Source organism: Suricata suricatta, chromosome 17 (assembly GCF_006229205.1).
Source record: "Suricata suricatta isolate VVHF042 chromosome 17, meerkat_22Aug2017_6uvM2_HiC, whole genome shotgun sequence".
Taxonomy (NCBI): Eukaryota; Metazoa; Chordata; class Mammalia; order Carnivora; family Herpestidae; genus Suricata; species Suricata suricatta.
The window spans coordinates 22,401,144-22,421,183 of record NC_043716.1 but is presented as its reverse complement, the minus strand read 5'-3'; the positions used below and the strand labels follow the sequence as shown (position 1 = coordinate 22,421,183).

The following is a 20,040-nucleotide window of genomic DNA, read 5'->3' as shown; positions in this document are numbered from 1 at the left end:
GTCCAAGGTGTGCTGGTAAGAAATTATAATAGGAACTAATCTAGTAGAGCATTGAGCTATTAGAACTAAATTAAACTAGTAGACTAAGCTAGTAAACCAAACCAGTAGAAACTAAATCAGTAGAACATTAAGAGAGAAAGAATAATAATATGCTCTTTTTTATTTTTATGTTAAGAGAGAGAGAGTACACACACACATGTGAGAGGGGGCGAGGGGCAGAGGGAGAGAGTGAGAATCTTAAGCAGATTCCATTCTTAGCGTGGAGCCCAACACGGGGCTCAATCTCATAACCCTGGGATCATGACCTGAGCTGAAATCAAGAGTCTGACGTTCAACCAACTGAGCCACCCAGTTACCCCAATATGTTCTTTGAAAACTCCCTGGTAACATTAAATATTGGAGGGTGTGTGTGTGTGTGTGTGTGTACTGTATACTTTGGTTAAGCAGTATCAATGGAAGTAGAGCTAGATGTTATTGTTTCTAGAAAAGAAACATGCTTTAAATCATAATATGTACTATGTTATGTAAAATGAGACAGATTCCATGCTCAGTTTAACTCTAAATCTGAAAAACAGATTACAAAATAGGGGATTTATGCATTCAGCTTTTGGACAAGAAGCTGTTTATAATAGATATCATCAGTGCACAAATAACGGAATGTCTACTGTGTGCAAGGCTCAGGCTGTGGACTGGAGACACAGTGGTGAGGAAAGCCAACTTGGGCTTCGATGTTGGTACAGCCTGGAAGTCTACCACTCAGAATACATACACGGTTTTAGAGACTTCAGGAACTATTGTTCTTTACAGGAAGAATAAGACTTACTGGGTTTGTTCCGTTTTCTTTGACACATGGCGATGTAAACCCTATACTTCCCCTGGCAGTAGGATTCTCAAGGAGAAGGCTTGTTTCTGTTTCCATTGGTAAAACACCTTGAGGTATATTAAGCAGCTTTTTTGTGCCCACCATGCAAATTGATGTGACACAAATGGGAGATGCTATTTGGAGGTTTTCCTTTCTTTTTTTTTTTAAAGAATTTTTTAAATGTTTTATTTATTTTTGAGAGAGAGAGAGAGACAGTGTAAGCAGGGGAGGGTCAGAGAGAGAGGGAGGTACAGAATCCAAAGATAGGCTCCAGGCTCTGAGCTGTCAGCGCAGAGCCCAATGCAGAGCTCAAACCCACAAACCGTGAGATGATGGCCTGAGTCAGTTGGACACCTAACTGACTGAGCCACCCAGGCGCCCCAATTCAGAGGTTTTCTATGCTAGCTGAACAAGAATTCACTAGGCTTTGTTGCCAACCCAGTCCAAGAAGTGCTGACCAGGAAGAGGCCAGAAAGCAATGGGCATGCAGGCTGCCACTCAAAGGCCCTGAAAGTGTTAACCTTCAGCAGTGATAGGTGTCTCTTTACACCCATTATAAATCTGTTTATTGTGACTGGCCCCACCCAATCTGCTGGTGCTATAAAGCTCTAATGGTCCCTAATAAAGGTGGAAGGATTGTAACAGCACACAGTTCCTGAAATGGGGAAGGAGAGAAGGAGAGACAGATGATGAGCTTAACAATAAGATATCACAATGACCGACCTCCCTCTGCTAGTTCGGGCAGCAGGGGCCTGGGCCCCAACACCTGATGCTATGCACAATCTCCAAATAATAACCTGCCAGAGCTGAAAAGTCCAACACCCTCATTTGCTAGAATCTCTGAGAAGTTACATGATTGACCGAAGGTCACCCCTTCTCATTCGTGGCTCAGGTCTCCTGAATCCTAGTCCAGGGCCCTTGCCCCAGCTGCTTCACCTCTTCTAGTTCAGTAAAGGGCTGCCAGGATCATCATCAACCCCTTCAGGACCCTCCTGCTCCATCTGGCCTTGCAATGTCCAGCCCTGACTATACATCCAAATTTCTTAGCGAATTGATCGAAACTTCCCACGCCTGATCCCTCCTCCAACATCAAGTTCTGATTCTAAAAGGTGTAGGTAGGGGAGACGTGGGTGTTTTTGATGAGCTCCCCAGATGCCTTTTATGTGGCCTGGAAAGAGATGTGAGAAACTTAGGTCTTGCCAATACTTGGGTTTCATGGTTTCTGGGGTCTCAAATGAGAAGCAGGGTTCATGGAAAAGGAAACTTCCAGGGTGAAACTGCAAGCCACACCCTAGTCAAGAACCCAAGAAAACCCAAAACTCTTCCTCTCTCTCAAGGCCCTAAGGGCTCCTTGAGCCAACCCAACAATACCTTGTCAGGCACCTAGGTGCTGGGCTATTTATCATACTTAAGCCTCAGATCAGCCCTGAGGAAATAGACATCACAATCCCTGATCCCTATTTTATAGACAAACAAACTGAGGTTCAAAGAGGCTAAGTAATCACCAGAAAGTGAAAGAACTATGGATCAAGCCCAAGCCCGTTTGGGGTGTTATCCCCTTGCTACCCAGATACACCCTTCTGAATGTGGTCCAGGCAAGGGCCTGCTGGTAGCCAGCTTGCCTCAGGGGATGCAGACTTCCCTCAGGGAAGTCATTAAACACTAAAGATATCTGCATGGGTTCCTCCAGCTTCAGAAAGACTGGAGAAATGTGGTCTGTGACTTCCTGAAAGCATTAGAGATTGGGCTTCCTCGGTTGACTCCTCAGTGGCTAAATTTACACAGTGGTGCTTTTGTCAGCTGCTGAAGCCAGAGCACAGGGCAATGGGAAGGTATCTTAAGCAGACGCAGGCTCGCAGGTTGTGAGAAGTAGCTTCCAGAGAATCAGCCCTTGGGAGCTTTCCTGTGTTCACTGCAGGAGCTGTGCCCACCCTCCCCTTCTTACTGCTCTTTTGCCTGAAGTTTGGGGAAGCTTCCCTCCTAAGAACAAAGGCCATTAAGCTTCTCTGATTGGGCTTCCACCAAGAAAGTACCACACCCCCTCTAATTGGCAGGTTCCCAGGGCTAATTACTAAGGGTGCTCACGCCTCCTTAAATTAAAGGAGAAAAATGCCCTACAGGAAATTCAGGGTCATCTTATGAACCTGACCTCCTGCTACATGGTCATGAGCCTCACCCCCTCCCCACAATTCTTGGAGCTTCCCAGCTCTCTCCGTTTAGTGCATTTGCACCGAATGCCTATAATACTAGATACGGCACCAAAAGGGCATTATAGTCATAGAGCAGTCTTTCTTGGAAGAATGAGAAACTAATACAAGAAGCCAGCCTTAATCTGCTGCAAATACCAAGATGAGTGTCTAGTTGGAAACACTCAAATTCTCTAAAAGTCAGGATTGAAAGAAACCTCCAAGAAGAACAGAGAAAGGCAGGGCCAAAACAAGGCCCTGCAAGGAACAGCAATAGCTACCATTTACAAGCCCCTGATACATCCAGGATGCTTTACATACATTAGCTCGTTTAATCCTTATAGCATCTGCATAAGTTGGTGTCCCCATTTTACAAATTGAAAAACTGGGGCTTAGTGATCCCAGAGATTTACCCAGGGTCACACAGGCCAAGTTGAGGCTGGAATTCAAGTCTACCTTCACAGCCTATGACTCCTTGCTACGCCCACTGGATTTAGAAAAACATTCCCCCAGATTATCTTCAGTGTAAGATAGGGTAATTGATGGTTAGGGGTTGAAACTGGGATTTTACATTTTTTTTTTAGTGTTTATTTTGAGAGATTGAAAGCAAGCTGGGGAGAGGGACAAGAGGGAGACAGAATACCAAGTAGGCTCCATGCTGTCAGCACAGAGCCCAATGAGGGGTCGAACTCACAAACTGAGATCGTGACCTGAGCGGAAATCGAGAGTTGGATGATTAACCGACTGAGCATCCCAGGCACCCCTGGGCATTGGGATTTTAGAAGCTCCCTAGGTGATTCTAAAGTGTGGCAAGGTTTGGGAACCATTATCCTAGGGTGGGGGGTCTGCAAACTGTGGTCCGAACAAGCCACACTTGATCTTAGCCGAAAGGCCAAGAAGCCATGGTCCAAACAAACCAAGGCAGCCTGTTTTTGTGGGACTCATGAGCTCAGCTTGGCTTTTACCTTTTTAAATGGTTGGGGGGAAAATCCAAAGAATACTTTGTGATATTTGAAAACGTTAGAAAATTCTAATTTCAGTCCCGTACATAAGGTTTTATTGGAAGACAGCCACATTTGCTTGTTTACATATGGTCGTGGCTGCTTTTATCCTACAAAAGCAGACTCAGATAGTTATGAAGACAGACTCTACGGTCCGAAAAGCGTAAAATGTTTACTATCTGGCTCTTCACGGAAAAAGTTTGCCAACCTCTATACCAGAATTCCTGGGATGATAACCACAACTGAATGCTTCATTTGACCTTATTTTGGGGCTATGTTTCATTCATGTATTTTTATGAATTCTCATATATATACGTGTGTGTATAGCTATACACATGCACACGCACACACACACTATAAGCTATATACAGCTTCCCCATTTGTGCTTGTACTTCTTGAAAAGTGGGTAGAGGCAAAATGCCAGATCTTGTGCTTTCTCATCGAGCAGTTAGCTTCAAAGGCCCTTGTCCAGATTTTTGGCCGCTGTCTGTACCTCTGGTGCTTAATTCTCCCCAAGTTCCTGTCCGTTCCCATCAAACCTTCAACAAACAGATTCCAAGGGCACTTCTCCTATAACCTGCAGGAGGGGGCTGTGTGCTTGCAGGCAGCTTCCTTCCGGCTCGGAGCTGACTGGAGGCAACAAGGAGTCCTTGAATCATCTAAGGGTCCTTCAGGGGGATTAGGCATGGCCGAAGGGGCTGCCTCCAGTGATAGCAGTCTGGTATCTCCCAGGCCCCTTTGTGCAGAGGCTCTGAGCCCCACCAGCCTAGCAGCCAGGTTTCTTTGTATGCAGACCAGGCTCGGTCCACTATCAGGAGGAGGTTGCCAGTAGAATCTCTGAAGGCTGGGCCCCTTAATCTCATTAATATCCTGATTGTCTTCCTCAACCTAGTGGTAGCCCATGGGGTGGTACCGCAAGATAAAATGACCTTCAAATTCAGCAGATAAAATGGCTGTCAGATAAAGTCCTTATGAAGGAGAACACTGGAGCCAGGTCCACCCCTGAACTCCCAGTCGGTACAAAAGTGTTTCCTAAAAGACCAGATGTTTCAAGGTGGCATTTGTTTCTTTTCTAAACTGAAATAATCTGCTACTTCTGGACAATGGGGCTTATTTACCATGGGGACCTTTGCTGTGGAGATGAATATTTTTACAACCACCCTCATAAACACCCCCGCCCCTTGTCTGCTGCCCAGGGAGGGGGCGGAGCTCCAGAGGTGAGCTGAGGTGACCGGGCTGTCTCAGAAGCCCCATTAAGTTGTTAAGGCATTTAGTGCCCCAGACAGTGCCGACTGCAAGGGCAGTTCAAATATCTGCCCACATGGGGATGGGATGGTGAGAGAGGGGGCTCGCATCTCTTCCCTGGGCAGGGTGCAGAATCTACCTTGGTCAGGGGCAGGGGAAGTAGTAAACCAGCCAGACTGGGAGACTCCCATCCTTGGCCATGCTCTCCTGAAGTCTCTTGTCATTCAGAGGGGAGCAATAAGAATGTGGGAGAAGAAGGGACTGTGGGGGTAGTGTGTGTGTGTGTGTGTGTGTGTGTGTGTGTGTTGGTTTCCATGCCTGAAAAGTTCTTAGCATCTGCATAAAGCACAGGGACGGTCAGTATGTAGTAGTTCCAAACCTGTTTCTGCTGCTTGCTAACTAGGTGAACTTGGGCAAATTATCTACATTCCAAACATCTCACCTTCATTGATTGTAAAATGGGGGTATGGGTACAGAAAGTTTCTACCTATAAGGTTGTCAGGAGGATTAGATAAGGTGATGCATGGAGGTGCTCAGCCCAGGGCCTGGGACCCAGGAAATATTAAATCAATGCTGTTATGATTATTCACACTTAGCCATAACCCTTCTGTTGGGCACTTTTGAAATTTCCTTAGGTCCTACAGATTTCAGGGAAATCAAGGAAAATAGCAGGAACCACACAGATATCCTGGCCCCGTCTTTGGACTCTTGTGGGTGGCTAGGTAGGGATTGTGAGAGGCCACAAGGAGGAGGTGGCAGGCAGGATTGTCTGGGTTTCAAGCTCTGATCTGACCGTCAAGTCCACTGGGCTTGGAGAAGGGGCAAAAGAGCTTAAAGAGGACAGGAGTAAACATCCACAGAAATAAAGGTCTCCACTTAAAGAGGCTACAGTCAGGGTATCCAAAGATTCTTCTGGAAGGGCTTCCTCTGGCCTCCAGGAGAATGAGCCCCATTTTCCTTCCCAAAAGATGATATAAGAGTGAGGATGTGATGTGTCGGCTGAATGAAGGCTGATGGGGACCTTTTGCCCCTCCCTTCCTGTCTCAGACAGCTGTGTTCTGGAGCAGAGGGCACAGTGAGCCAGGCCACCAGCTCTTGCAGCTGGATCCCAAGGTTTGGGCAAAGGCTAGCCCAGCTTCCATTCCATGCCAACTTCCTCCTCCTCCTTGAGCCAATCAATACAAGCACCTGTCTCCAACCAGTCCCCTTCCTTGCCACAGCCCTGCTCTCTGACCTTTTGGGGGCCTTTCTCTTGATTCCACTCCAGAATGGAGGTAGAGGCCATCACTCCGGGCCGGCTCAATGGCCTCAGAAGGGGCTGTCATGGGGCCTATAACCAGGGACAGCTCCTGCTGGCGAGAGCAGGGCTGGGGGGGTGCAGATAAAGGCCTTCCAGGCTGAAGATAAATGGCTGCCTGCAGCCTGCTACAGTAACTTCAGGCCCCCAAGAAGAGCAAACAAAGGGTGCCCCTGTGACACTCACTGGAAAGATGAAGGCCCATCAGCCGCAGCCAGGCTGGTTCAAAGCCCCAACTTAATTGTCAATTAAGCATGCATAAGGGAGACAAAGCCATGACAACCCTGGGCTGCATGCTGGTGTGTGATTGTAAAGCCAGGAGGGGCAACGCCGAAAACAGCTGATTCTGCTGACAGTGTGTTTGTAGGGCACCTTGTAACCAATCAGCCGCTGACAGAGGCAAAGTGCTCCTCCTGCCACTCCTATTGTGCCGGACATTCCAGGACTAGGGTCACACTGTGGTCACCGTGGGCAAGTGGGCCACAACACACCCAGAGTGGCTGGGAGAGAAGGCAGCCCGTTAGGGAAGGGATGCTCTCCTCTCCTCTCCAGGAAGAAGGTTCAAGAGAAAGATTGGTCTCTAAAGTGCCTCCAGGGGCGCCTGGGTGGCTCAGTGAGTCTGACTTCAGCTCAGGTCATGATCTCACGGTTTGTGAGTTTGATTCCCACATCAGGCTCTGTGCTGACAGCATGGAGCCTAGAGCCTGCTTCAGATTCTGTGTCTCCCTCTCTCTGGCCCTCTCCCACTTGTTCTCTGTCTCTCTCTGCCTCTCAAAACTAATAAATGTAAGAAAAAAATAAATAAAGTGCCTCCAGTCCTCCTGGCTCAGAGGCTGCTGTTCAGAGGGGAGGGAGTGCAGGGGAGGGAGATCGGGGCCTTGTCTCCCCAGCTCAGCCTTGGAGGGTGCTTGGTGCTGACTCTGGGTGTTGGTTTCTCCTTGGTCGCCATAGAGCTCATTTTGTATTCTACACCCACGTACATTCTGGACTTGGTTAGAGAATGAACCTGGGCCATGGAGCCCAAGATAGGAAGTGCACCATGAGGCTCTACGGACCAACCCCTCCCTGAGTGCTGGGCTCCAGCCTGCTGTCGGCCTAGCCCTGGGCGTATTCCCCACCAGCCCCATCGTGCCTCATGTGCCCCCTGGCAACCTGACACGCATGCCAGCATCCTGCACCTCAGGCCTCGGCCCAGTGGCCACTTCTGCTTCTAGTCTCAGGACCAGGTCACATGTCACTGCCTCTTAGGAATAATGCTCCAGTGTGTGAAATTTAGAAGGAAATGAATTTCTGCTGCCTGTCATTCTTCCCTCTGCTTTAATCACATGAGTGATAATGATAGCGGTTACAGTTTATTGGGAAAGATGGTGTTTACACATTCTCTCATTTAATCCTCACATGGACCTAATGAGGTAGGTCCAACTTCTTGATCTTATAGGCAGGAAAAGTCAGACTCAGAGAAGTCATATGGCTGGGTCATGCTGCAGTTATGGGCTAGAAGCAGGATTCAAAATGAAGTCCAGAGAATCCACTCTGGGCACGGACAAGGACTATCCTGATGAACCACAGTGAAAATTAAGCAGAGGGGAAGGGCAGCCATCGAAAATATACAATGTCCCACAATTATTGCTCCATAAATAGGAGTCTCTCCCTAGAAAGACACATGAAGCCCTGAAAGTCAGCCTCAGCTCCTAGATGGCTGTGGGCCCTCCATGCCAGCACACTGTCTTCCCAAGAAGATGATATGCTCCCGTGGGCAGGGACACGTGTGCATCTGTGCTGGACCAAGTGGGAATCAGCAGGTCCGAGTTCCAGCCGCATCTGCCACCACTGCCCTGTATAACTTTGGCAAGTCACTGCTTCTTTTGAGCCTCAGTTTCCTTCTTTGACATTCTCCCCAGTTCCAGCATTCCATGATTTTTTTCAACGGCTGATATCTGGGAGGAGCCCAGAGAATGGGCCGAGCCTTCTCAGATTCCACTCAGGGGGCTCTGGAACTCTATTTTCCACCCATTCTGCTCAGTTTCCAGGACCCGTCCCTGTCCCTCTAGCCCCTCTCTGTCTCTTCTGTCCATATACAGAAGGCCTAAGCTAATGACCCTGTGGTGACCTCACCACAACCCCAGCTTGTCAGAAAGCTGCTGGGCCTTTGTTTGGCTTGCAGGCTCCCTGACTTTGGTGTGGAGATCACAGGTCCCAACACAATAGCCATTGTCTCCTCAATAATGCCCCTTGCCCCAACCACGCCCCCCCGCAGCTCCGGAGCCAGCTCCGTGGATCACTGCGGGCGGCAAGTGCTCCAGTCTTGCTCAGTGCTGGCCACATGCCGTTTGCCACTGCCCTCTGAACTCTGCTTTGAATTTCCATTAAGGGACTGGGTTACTCTGCAATCAGGCCAGTGTCCATCGGGGGCTCCTCCAGCTCTCAAGAGTAACCCAAACTTTCTCCCTGTGTGGCTGAGCCTTTCCCTTCGGTGGGAGCTGGATCCAGAGAAGCCCCTAAGCCCTGGCCCAGGCTTCATGCTGGATGGTTTCAGGCTCCCAGAGACCCTGATGGGAGCACAGAGTGGAACAAAAGCTTGGATACTGGCTCATCCTGGGTCCCCCAATACTTAGGCCAGCCCCAGACCTCAGGGCTCTCCGAGCAGAGGAGCAACCAGCAGACAAGGAAGCAACAGAATTCAGAACGAACCCTGAGTTGGAAATGGTGCTTGGTTCTCCTTTTGCAAGCCCTTCCCCAGAGCAGGCAGGAGATCATGCCATACTCTTTCTACATAGGCACCACGCCAGCCTCAAAAAGCATACTAATTCTGGGAAGCCAGCTTTCCTGGAAGAACTGAGCCCCAGGGGGAGAAGCACCTTCAGACTATGCCTGATGCAGCACTCAGCATATAGGGCTTTCGCCCTAATAAACCCATACCCCACAACAGAGGCATCCTAATCCAGGACCCGGCACACAGTAGGCACTCAATTCGTTCTGGCTGATTCATCAGCACAAAGATTTAAAGTGGCTCTTTCCACCCAAACTCTGGCAGAGAACAGAGACTATCAATAGAGTGGCCCTTCCACAAAGGCCCCCGGGCTCCTCCTGCTGGAGCTGGACAGGCCCTGGGGGAGAATAGGGACAGGGGTGGAGAAAGTGACCCCTCTGCCAGCAGAGTAGACCTGGCATGCCAATAAGGCAGCTTCTCCATCTAATCTGACAGCTTCACTGACTTGCTGAGTCAGCAGCCACACAGAAAGAAGAAAGGGGACCAGAGAAGACTGGGGAGAGGGGCTCCCTGGAGGCTAAGCAAGGACTCAGAGGAAACCTGACCACAACCAAACACTGTTTTCACAAGAACATCCTGGCGACGGGAGGCCAGCCTGAGCACCATTCCAAAGCATTTCTTCCTCTGAAAAATCCTGACCCAGATGAGACCCATGGGGAGAAGCAGGATGGCTGGGTTGCCGAGGCAGTGAGGCCTGGGCCGGGCTTACCTGACAGCTTATTTGGAGGAGAGGCACTGGGTTGATGGTGGGGAGAGCTGTGGGAGAGCAGGGGGTTCAGATTGTGCGTCTGGTTGGAGCTGTAGGCATCCATGGCCAGCTTCTGGCGGAATGCCTCTTCCTTCCTGCGGTTTGCAAACCAGTTGTAGACACGGACTTCAGTGACCAGGTTGGAGCCCAGGCCATGGGCTTTGGAGGGGGAGACGCCTCGCTGCAAACATTCTGCCCTGAGGATGGACAATGGGGGAGATGGTGAGCAAGGACAGCCAGGGGGAGGCTTGCTGGTGCTTGACCCCCGACATACAATCCCAATGGTCTCAGATAGGGGTATGAAGAGGCCATGGATTAGTGCTGGATCCTAGGGAAAACCTTGTCCTTAGAAAATCCTAGCCCATGTAGTCGTTGTTCTCTGATGACATGGCTGGAATAGGGCCGAACACGGGTGCAGCACAAGCTCTGTGCATAGGCATAGGCCTCTGTTTTGACTCCTGACAAGAAGAGAGCAGCCAAGAGGCAGGTTATTCAGGGAGAAGGTCCAGTCTGGGCCTCTTGACATGTCAGAGAGACTTTTAGACACCATTGGATGCTAGGGGGCTCCTCCTGAGCAGGGGGACAGAGTACAGCCTGGGGACTCTGTGACATGTCCAAGCTGATTGCTTTGCCTCCCCCTTCCTGGCCTGACCTCCCCAACCATATCCTATTGCTGGAGCCAGCCCAGTCTCAAAACAGACAGAGACCACAGGTGTTGGTCTTTCTAAAAGACCAGACTTTTGGGGCGCCTGGGTGGCTCAGTTGGTTGGGCCTCCGACTTCGGCTCAGGTTAGATCTCACATTTGTGGGTTCGAGCCCTGCATTGGGCTCTGTGCTGACGGCTAGCTCAGAGCCTGGAGCCTGTTTCTGGTTCTGTGTCTCCTTCTCTCTCTGCCCCTCCCCTTCTCATGCTCTGTCTCTCTTTGTATCAAAAATAAATACAAAACATTAAAAAAAAAAAAAAGACCAGACTTTTAAGAAAGCCAATGTTGGAGGGGCACCTAGGCCGCTCAATCAGTTAAGTGTCCGACTCTGGGTTTCAGCTCCGGGTTCATGAGTTCAAGCCCCACATCGGGATCTATACTGACAGCATGGAGCCTGCTTGGGATATTCTCTCTCTCTCAAGATAAATAAACTTAAAAAAGGGAAAAAAAAACCTCATTGTTGGAGTCAGGGAGGATGGCAGGAATGAATGAATGAATGAATGAATAAATAAATAAATAAGATATCCCAAGGATTTCTGATAGTTTTCTTTAAAGTTACATGCAGTTGTTAAGATACCAAAAGAACTATGGTCAGTGTGGGCTGAGAGGGTTGGACAGATCTGACCAGTTCTTTTCTGCCAAGTTTCCTTTTGGTCCAATGGTTTTTCTCTGGTCTGCTTGGAGGTCAGACACATGATCCTCATTTCACTGGCATATTTTAGACCAGGATTCTCCAGAGTATCTTCCTTGCAATAACAGCTCATGGTGTAAATATCCCCCAGAAAAAAAGATTCCATAGCTAACAATCAATTTAAGAAAGCTAAGTAAGTCTTTTGACTCTAAGCCTTCTCAGAATCTTTAATATGTTACTTATGCTATGACTCCTCAAGAGGAATTATGCATCTGATGTTTCTCAAATTTAATTGTGAATGACTTGAATTTAGGGTTCCATGGAACACCCACTGGGAAACTCCAACTGAGGCACACTTAGCTGGATAGTCAGTACTTCAATATCCTGGGATCGAGGGGATGGATCTCAGGTCCGTGTGCTTGCCTGCCTGCTCAAGCAAGTTTCTGGTGGTGTTACCTGTTGCACTCCTCCACTAACGCCTCCCTTTCTTCCTTGCTGGGGTTCTTTTGCCGGTCGTAGGCCTGGTACAAGATTTGCTGGGATGCGGGCCCCCATTTGAACCGGTTGCGACGCATCTTCTTGTTGGGGGGCTCAGAGCAGGCATCGTCGGACTGCCCAGGCCCCTGGCTCTGTTGACTGAACTCTGGAAAGAGAAACAGCAGCTGATCCTGACTGCTTTTGTCTGTCATATTTCCAGAACTCTGGACTGTCTGGTTGAATTCTGCAAAGAGAGAGGAGTAGATTTGATAGGGTCTATAGCCTTCACTTGGCAGACAGACAGACAGACAGACATACGGACAAAAACACCTTTATTCCTTTCCCTGAAGTTTTGCCATCTGCTGTTATTATGTGTGGGGCGTGGGGTACAGAGGGGAAGCTCATGATAGGCCCCTCTCTGCCCACCTTAGTCCACCCCCAAAAAGCCACCCCTTTCCTTTCTTTGAAGGAGCTCAAATATGGCCACCCATAGTTTTTAGTGGTAATGTGTTTTCTTTGGCTCACTGGCCCTCAGACATGAAGCAACGCTCTGAATCCTGGCCTCTTGTGTTTTGGTGTCTGAGAGGATGGGCTTAACCAAGTCTCAGGTCTAGAGGGAAAGGGCTCAAAGGTACAATTTGCCCTTAGACAAAATATTCAGAGACTAAAAACATCTCTTCCCACTGCCTCTCTCTCCTCATATATCTACCTTATGATGCTATGCTCTTAGAAAAACCCAAGACCCAAAACCTGTTGACTGGAACTTTGAAACAAATAGAACTGCAATTTTATATTAAAAAGAGAAGCAGCTCTGATTTCAGATCATTTCAAAGGCGATGGTGTGTGTGTGTGTGTGTGCGTGCACGCACACACCCAGGGGTCCATTTATGAGGGAAACAGCCCAAGAGGGAAAGATCTCACAGATCTGCCTACACATTTAAAAGATGGCAAACGCAGAGGTCTACAGACATAGGACCTTTCTAGCAATGGCATTTAATGAGTTGGAGAAAGATAAATGTAGATGAAATGATGCTCCCGGTCCACTCAATTCCCAAGAATCCAGGTCCACAGTTGACCCTCAATACATTTTTGATTGAATGAATGAAAGGTGGCAGCTCACCCAGTGGTGACACCCTCGCCTATATGGTTTAACTGAGATTTGATATTTGGTGGTGGGCGAACTTTGTTATTGTCCTCCTCCTCTCTGCACGAAGCAGGGTTCAGAGTCATTAGTTCCATTTTACAGATGAATAAGCATAGAGGCCAACCACCCTGCTGAGTAAGGACACGTAACAGATTCATTTCCTAATTCCTGGTATCCAGGTTCTGGACCTTGATGTTTTTCTTTCTTGGTTACTAGAGTCCCTCCTGCAGATCTCAGAGGCAACTCGATCCAAAATTCTCCAAGGTTCAAAGTCGGGGCCACTATTTAATGCTTGAATCCCCTCGACAACAGCCTACCATGTAGTCTTCCAGTCCACACACCTCCAACAATAGGAAACTTACTACCAATCTAAGGATCCATTTCCATTTGGTTCCATCCTCAGAAGCAGGGGGCCTCTAACCAGCCTGGACTCAGGACTCAGCTTTGTTTGAACTGGTTGCTGATTGGCCAACAAGCAGTCTCCTGGGTGGATGGACGGAACATGTCACTGGGGCCTTTGATTTGGGCCCACCCACTTTGGATGATTCTCAGGCCACTTACAGCTGTGTTTTCACTGGTTCCCCAAAATTGCTTTAGTTACTTGAGAGAGACTCTGCCAAATCCACTGGCAGGAAGCCACTGCCTCCATTGGACGCTGGAGGGCCCCAGCCAAGTTACATAATCCCACCCACCCCCCCAGCTTCCCTGCCTGTGGAAAGGGACTGGGTGAACACCTAAGGGGCACTCAATGGTCTCTCAGAATATCTGTCTCTAGTCAGGATGGTGATGGGGACCCAAATTCCTATGGACGCCATCTCTCAGAGTGCTTTCATACCTCTCATGTCACTCGGTCTTCATGGCAGCCAACTAGTGCATTTACCTCAGGGACAGTAAGGGAAGGGGGGAAGGGGTCTTCTCTCCTCCCCGTGGCCCTGTGGAGTCACTGTGAGTAAGAGCCAAAAGCCAATATGGATAATCCCAAGGACCCAGGCTCTTCCCAGACTATGAAGAGATGTGATAACAATGGACATTTATTGAACCACTCCCCTGCTGGGGTATCTGTATCCCTTCATCTGATTCCTACAACCTCTACATGCAAGAACTATCATTATCTCCACTTTGTACCTGAAGAAATAAAGGTTCACACTGGTTACAGGACTTGCCCAGAGTCGCATGACGTGAGCCAGTATGCAAACCCAGACTAAAGACATTAAAGTACCTTATCAGCAGCCTATGCATCACTTCTTGCTAAAAACAAAACTCAACTGATACATCTCCCAAACCTTCCAATCTGACTTGGGTGGAGGTAACACAATGGACCCCACTGTCGTCTGTGACAGGTGTGAGGCTCACTCACAGCCGCCCAGAAGCGCAGGGCTGCCCTCTGAGGAGGCAGCCACCGGCGCTGTGTTCCGAACCCTGTGTGTGCTGGTATCAGCTTGATACACTGCCTGTGGGGGTTTGGAGCCATCCAGGCTCTACCCACCTCAGAGCCCTCGCTTCTCGATTTTTGAAGAAGCAGACTCCAGTCTCCACCACTACTCCTCCATTTCCTTCTAAATTAACGTTGGGGGGGGGCGGGAAGTGAGGAGACAGAAAATGTTCACGGTCTATAAAAATTCACTTAAAGAAGCTGGTTTCAACAGCCTCTTTACAGATTCAGGCATCAGTGTGGATAAGCATGTTCTCTATGTGTAGATGGGTCCATGAATATTATCACTTAGTATTTTTAGTTTGTTAAGAAAATTTATGTCATCTTTTTTTAAGCTTTTTTTTTTTTAATTTGAGAGAGGGTGGGGGGATACGGAAAGAGAGAGGGAGAGAGAGAATCCCAAGCAGGCTCCACGCTATCAGTACAGAGCCTGACTCAGGGCTTGATAGCTGACCATAAGGTCAGATCATGACCTGAGCCAAAATCAAGAGTTGGATGTTTAACCAACTAAGCCACCCAGGTGCCCCATGGGTCTTCTTTTTAAATTCTCCCATTTCTTTCTTTCTCCTTCCACACACCCCATTCACTTGTGTCCCTCTTTTATTCATCTCACTTCCTAAGTTTTATCCCATGTTTATGTGTCTGATACTCATCCTTCAAGAATTGGTTCCAATGTCACCTCCTCTAGGAAGCCCTCTGTGAGGCCTCTAGGCAATTTGGCAGTGCCTCTGCTGCCCCTGGTATATATCTTTGTAACAGCTCTTAGAAAGCAGCTGTCATTATTGACTCGGACATATCCTCTCCCGCATTGGGTCGTAAATCCCTGGAGAAAAGGGCCTGCGTATCTCACAGCCCAGCCCAGTGTTTGGCACCTAACTGATGCTGAGACCGTATTTACAGCATGAAGGAATGTTTCTTAAGGTATATGTCTCATGCGCCTTTAAAGCAGCAATAACAGTAACTCAAAATATCCCTAGCAGGACCTGTCATATGTTTTTGTAAAATGTTTCTCCTTAAGCATGTTGGGAAACTTTCTGGGACTTGTGTGTTTTTCAAAGCTTCTAGCTGGCCTTTCCGGTCTCCCTGTCCTTTCTGTGGGGACTCCCACTGAACACAGAGAAGCAGCTCAAACTAGAGATGCCACACAGGGCTTGGATTGGAGCTAGGGCAGGCCCAACGGTTCCCTGGCCTTAGGAGACTTTGGCTCCTGAGAATGTTCTTTGCCTTTCCAGGAATTACAGAGAGTCACTTCATGTCAGAAACACAAATTCTTAAAGGCCTAGTCAACATGGGTGATGAATCAACCCAGAGTTTAAAAGGGGCCTCTTCTCCTACGCCGCTTTGCTTCTTCTAATCTATCCATTTAACGTTTCCAACAAGCAGCCACAACAGGAGATGGAGGTCTGATCCCTTTCCTTCCACCATGAAGGGCTTTCCAGCCCACAGACATTGAGACCGTAAGTATGAAAAAATCACTTCAGAGCAGTGTAGGACAGAAAATGAGAATGATTTTTTAAAGTGGCCGTCCAGTGAGAGGGGGAAAAGTCCAACCCAGAAGGTGGTAGAAATTAATATCTTAACAAAGACAGAGAGGCCCACAGCCCAGAGTATGGGAAGGGTAGAAGCTCATACAAAATTTTCCTAGGAAAAGGTCTGATCAAAATAATTAAAGGATAATAAAAGTACTGTGCTAAAATAAACATAGAATATCATTCAAATGCAGTTCAAACTTCCCAACACTTCAAAACAAAAAGCTCTTGGTATTACTAGGTAGAAGAGATGTTGGAACAGAAAGGAGATTTGGGGATGGGGATGGAAATGACAAGTACTGGTCAGTCAGCGTTCCAAACGAGGGCACTTGTGCCATGTCCTGATTTAGCCAGAGAAGCTTCTTCGTCAGATAGCATCACCAGCTCAAGTCTCAAAGCTTTACTGATTTTGGTAAACGTGAATAATCACTTTAAGTTGCTTCAGGATGCAAATGCACCCCCCGCCTTCCCAAAGATCAGGGTCAGGTTCTGAATATATCTATATATACAAATATCTTCAATTTTGTAAACTCTTTCCAGAGGGGAGGAGAGAACAGGAACCGTGATCAATATTATTGATCACTACAAAACATCTTCCTTGGAAACTCTGATCTGCAGTTATATATCAAGGGGGAGTTGCTTGGCTGACTTGGGGGACACTAATCCACTGTAACCTATGTGGCTTCAAAGAGAAGAATGTTAGAAGCAGGGACCAGAAAATTCAAGGTACACTGCATACACTAAAGTACTTGTCAAGGTAGTGGCTGGGTAGTAAGGGACCATGGGAGAAGAAAACGATCAAAGCCAATCCATTGTACAATAACTATGGAAACCAAATCCACCTGCAAGCGTCCTAACATTTACAGGTGTTATGCAGACCTTCTTGTGGAAGGGGAAACTGAGGCATCCCATGGGGGTCAGAATCTGGGCAAAGGTCACCACAGGGTGAGGTCCAGGGGGGATTAAAGCACTTACGTCGGAGGATCTCCCGTTGCTTTCGGACATACCAGGTGTAGAGGGCTGCTCGTTTCTGGGTCTTCATGGGGGTGCCCTTGTTGAGATGCTGAGAGAGGTGTGACTGGTTCAGACCTGTGACGTCCACCACTTCCCTCTGGGGGATGTTGTGTTGCTGCATGTAGCCCTTGATCATTTTGGCAGCCCTCCAGGGGTCCTCACTAGACAGAGAAGCGGACGGTTAGGATTCTGGTGGAAGATGTCTGGGGAGAAAGATTCTCTTTTTAGGAGTTTCACCTAAACTCTTTGCAAAACTTTGATCTTCACCTATTTTTCCATCCTTGGGAGAGAGGGGAGGCCCAAACAGAACCTAGAAAAAAGGGAGATGGAAGTTTCTATACAGTACACTCTGTCCCTTTCATGTGAGACCATCAAGGTAAAGGTGAGGAGGACTTTCTGTCTTAGGGATGGGGCGGCACCACCAGCACTCTCATTAGCAGAAAGAAACGTTCCCATTTTATTTTGCTTTCCTTCATTTTCCTGGAAAGTGAGGGGCTTGAAGGCAAGAATTTTCCACTTCTGGAAAGTGGAGATGCCATTAGCTCGGGGCTGGGCTGGCTGATGCTGCAGTGACAGGAGGGCAGCATCAGTTTTGATGCTAGACTCTTCTACCGTATTTCCCTGCTGCATGGGTGTCTCGGTTTCTTAGCTTATGAAATTGGAGTGAAACGTGTGTGCCTATCTCCTGAGAAGCAAGGAGAACTTCTTGAGCAAATGCTAAACAGTTTTCAGAGTTTCAGAAAAGTTTTAAGAAATACAATGATGATCCTCTTGAAGAATTGAAGAATTGCTCCAGTGAGCTGAGGCAAGTTAAAAAAAAAAAAAAGTCACCAGAGCCCCACCTCTCAGATGAAATGGAGTGTGCATATTTTCAATTTCTGAATGAGATATTGATCATCCCAAATGTCACGGTTTCCTGTATTCTTGCAGTTCTTCCCTGACAGGATAAGGGTTTCTGGAGGGCAAAGTCTCTCATAAATTTCAAGCTTGGAATAGAACTTGTTTGTACTTTTCATTTCTCAAAAACACAGGTATGCATAAGCTACTTTACAGCAATGTACTAGGACCTTTGAATTGTATTTATTTAAAGTGTTTTAGACTCTGCTACTTTTATTACTTATTGACTTAAAAGTAAGAGATATCACTTAAAACAAGAAATTAAGAAAATGAGGCAAAGCATAGAATGAAATTATTAATGCAATCCATCACATATACTGTTTATTTAATAAAGCTCTCTATTTAACTTAAAGACCCAGCACCCTTTTACTCTATGCTGATGTGTATAGCAGCCTCATAGAACATGAAAAAAAAAAAATGAAGGGGAAAATTAGTTTCATACCAAACAATAAAGAATGTATAAAGCAGAGGATAAAATGGATAGGATTGTAAATGAAATAGTCAATTCATTTCTAAATGGTGCCTATCATATGTCAAATAAAATTAGTTTTTTGATGAATTTAAAAACCTAGTAATTAAACATATTTTGTAAGCATTTGAATAATTGTGGCTATTTTAACAAGTCTGACATTAAATTCACAAGATCACAGGCTTTGGTAGAAATGTTTTTGGGAAAGACAAACCTTTAAGATTAATCACAAATAAGCGAATCACATTTCCCGAGTATTTATAAGCCTACGTCCAAGTAAGGAAACATAATAAACTAACAACAAAAACAAAAAAATGTGAAAACACATTCCAGTTTCACGCATGCAAAATTCACCTTCAGTAAAAGTCGTGTAACAGGTCCGTGGAATGCATATGCGTATAAACACCAGTGATCACGTTAAAGCTTACTTCTGACGAGTATTTCCACAGATAGTTTGAGGGTGGAAAAACACTTCCAACAAATACAATTGCTTCGAAAGTTAGAAAAAGTGTTTGGATTTTCAATTTAATATCGCTTTAACAGATTCTTTGACTATTTTCGTTTGGTTCAAATTTCTTCACCTGTGTTCATTTCGTGTGTCTAAGAAAGCTAGCACAATAGTGTAAAGTTCTTTAGAGGGAAGGGTTCTGTGGAAAGAATAATTAGCTTAACAATCGGCAAGGTTTAAGGAAAAAAAAAAAAAAAGCCCAAGGAAACCCTGCAAAGTAGCAAACCTTCAAGCCCGCATCTAAGGACTAGAGTCCAGGGTAAGATGGCGCAGTTATTTTATACCTTTCCAGCTCTCTGATCACAGAATTTACCTGTGTTCACCGGGAAGCGCCCAGAGAGCTGGTTACGCTTGTTCACTTGAAAATACAGCTTATATTGAGGGATTCCAGGTCCCGACCAATACACGGATCCGGAGAAGCACGAGTGGCCACTGTGCTCAGGACTCAGGTGTCAAACGCCCGACCCCCGCTCCGCGAGTGGGGCCCAGGATGCTCCTTTTCAAACAGTGACTTTGCGGCCCACGAGCAGAAAAGCCCTGTACCCTGCAGGGTTCACCGCGGTTACTTAAGAAGCCTGGACTCTGGCTTCCTTAGGGAGCAGCCCACTTTGCAAACGCTGCAGGCGCCCCAGGGCCGAGGCCTGCAAACCTGGCTGCTCCGAGCCGAGAGTCCGGGTCCCTGGGCTGGGCGCCGCGCAGTCTCGGACCTTCCCTTCTCGCCTTTCCCTTCTAGGAGGTATAAAGAGCGTCCAGGCAGTCGAAAAAGTGAGTTTCGTTCTATTCTCTCGGCTTTAGGAGAACAGGGTGGGCAAAAAAAGGGAGTGCTCAGGAGCCGACCGTACAGTGACCTGGGAACCGCTAGCAATATCTTGAAAAATTACTTTAATAAAATCTGAGCACTCCCGAAGGTGGAGGGGAGGGAAGGCGGCGCCCGTCTGGGAAACGGGGAAAAACCTTGGGTCTGTCCTGCGTCTCTACCCGGGTGAGGAGTGAGGGGGTCGGCCCCTCGCCCCCCGCCCCGCCCTGCTGGAGCCAAGCGCTGGGCGAAGGGCACCGGGCCGAGGCCCAGGCAGGGCCAGCAGGTGCGCGCAGCCCCGGCCGGCCCGGACGGCGGGGCGCCACCGAG

The 20,040-nt window shown here is 47.7% G+C and overlaps 1 protein-coding gene across 6 annotated transcripts in view; it reads right to left on the bottom strand.

Annotated features, from left to right (window-relative positions):
- HNF1B (HNF1 homeobox B) overlaps positions 1-20,040 on the bottom strand; it is a 53,770-nt gene that overhangs the window by 31,333 nt on the left and 2,397 nt on the right. For 3 of the 6 annotated variants that reach the window (XR_003904788.1, XM_029929106.1, XM_029929107.1), the window contains exons 2-4: positions 17,002-17,201; positions 11,901-12,165; positions 10,071-10,306 (exon numbers count right to left, since the gene is read on the bottom strand). Coding sequence is in view for 5 of the 6 variants with exons in the window: in XM_029929106.1 (XP_029784966.1) it covers positions 10,071-10,306; positions 11,901-12,165; positions 17,002-17,201 (701 nt within the window). In the remaining variant the exon portion in view is untranslated. The remainder of the gene's footprint in view (positions 1-10,070; positions 10,307-11,900; positions 12,166-17,001; positions 17,202-20,040) is intronic. The other 3 variants (XM_029929108.1, XM_029929109.1, XM_029929110.1) reach the window with 1 other exon arrangement.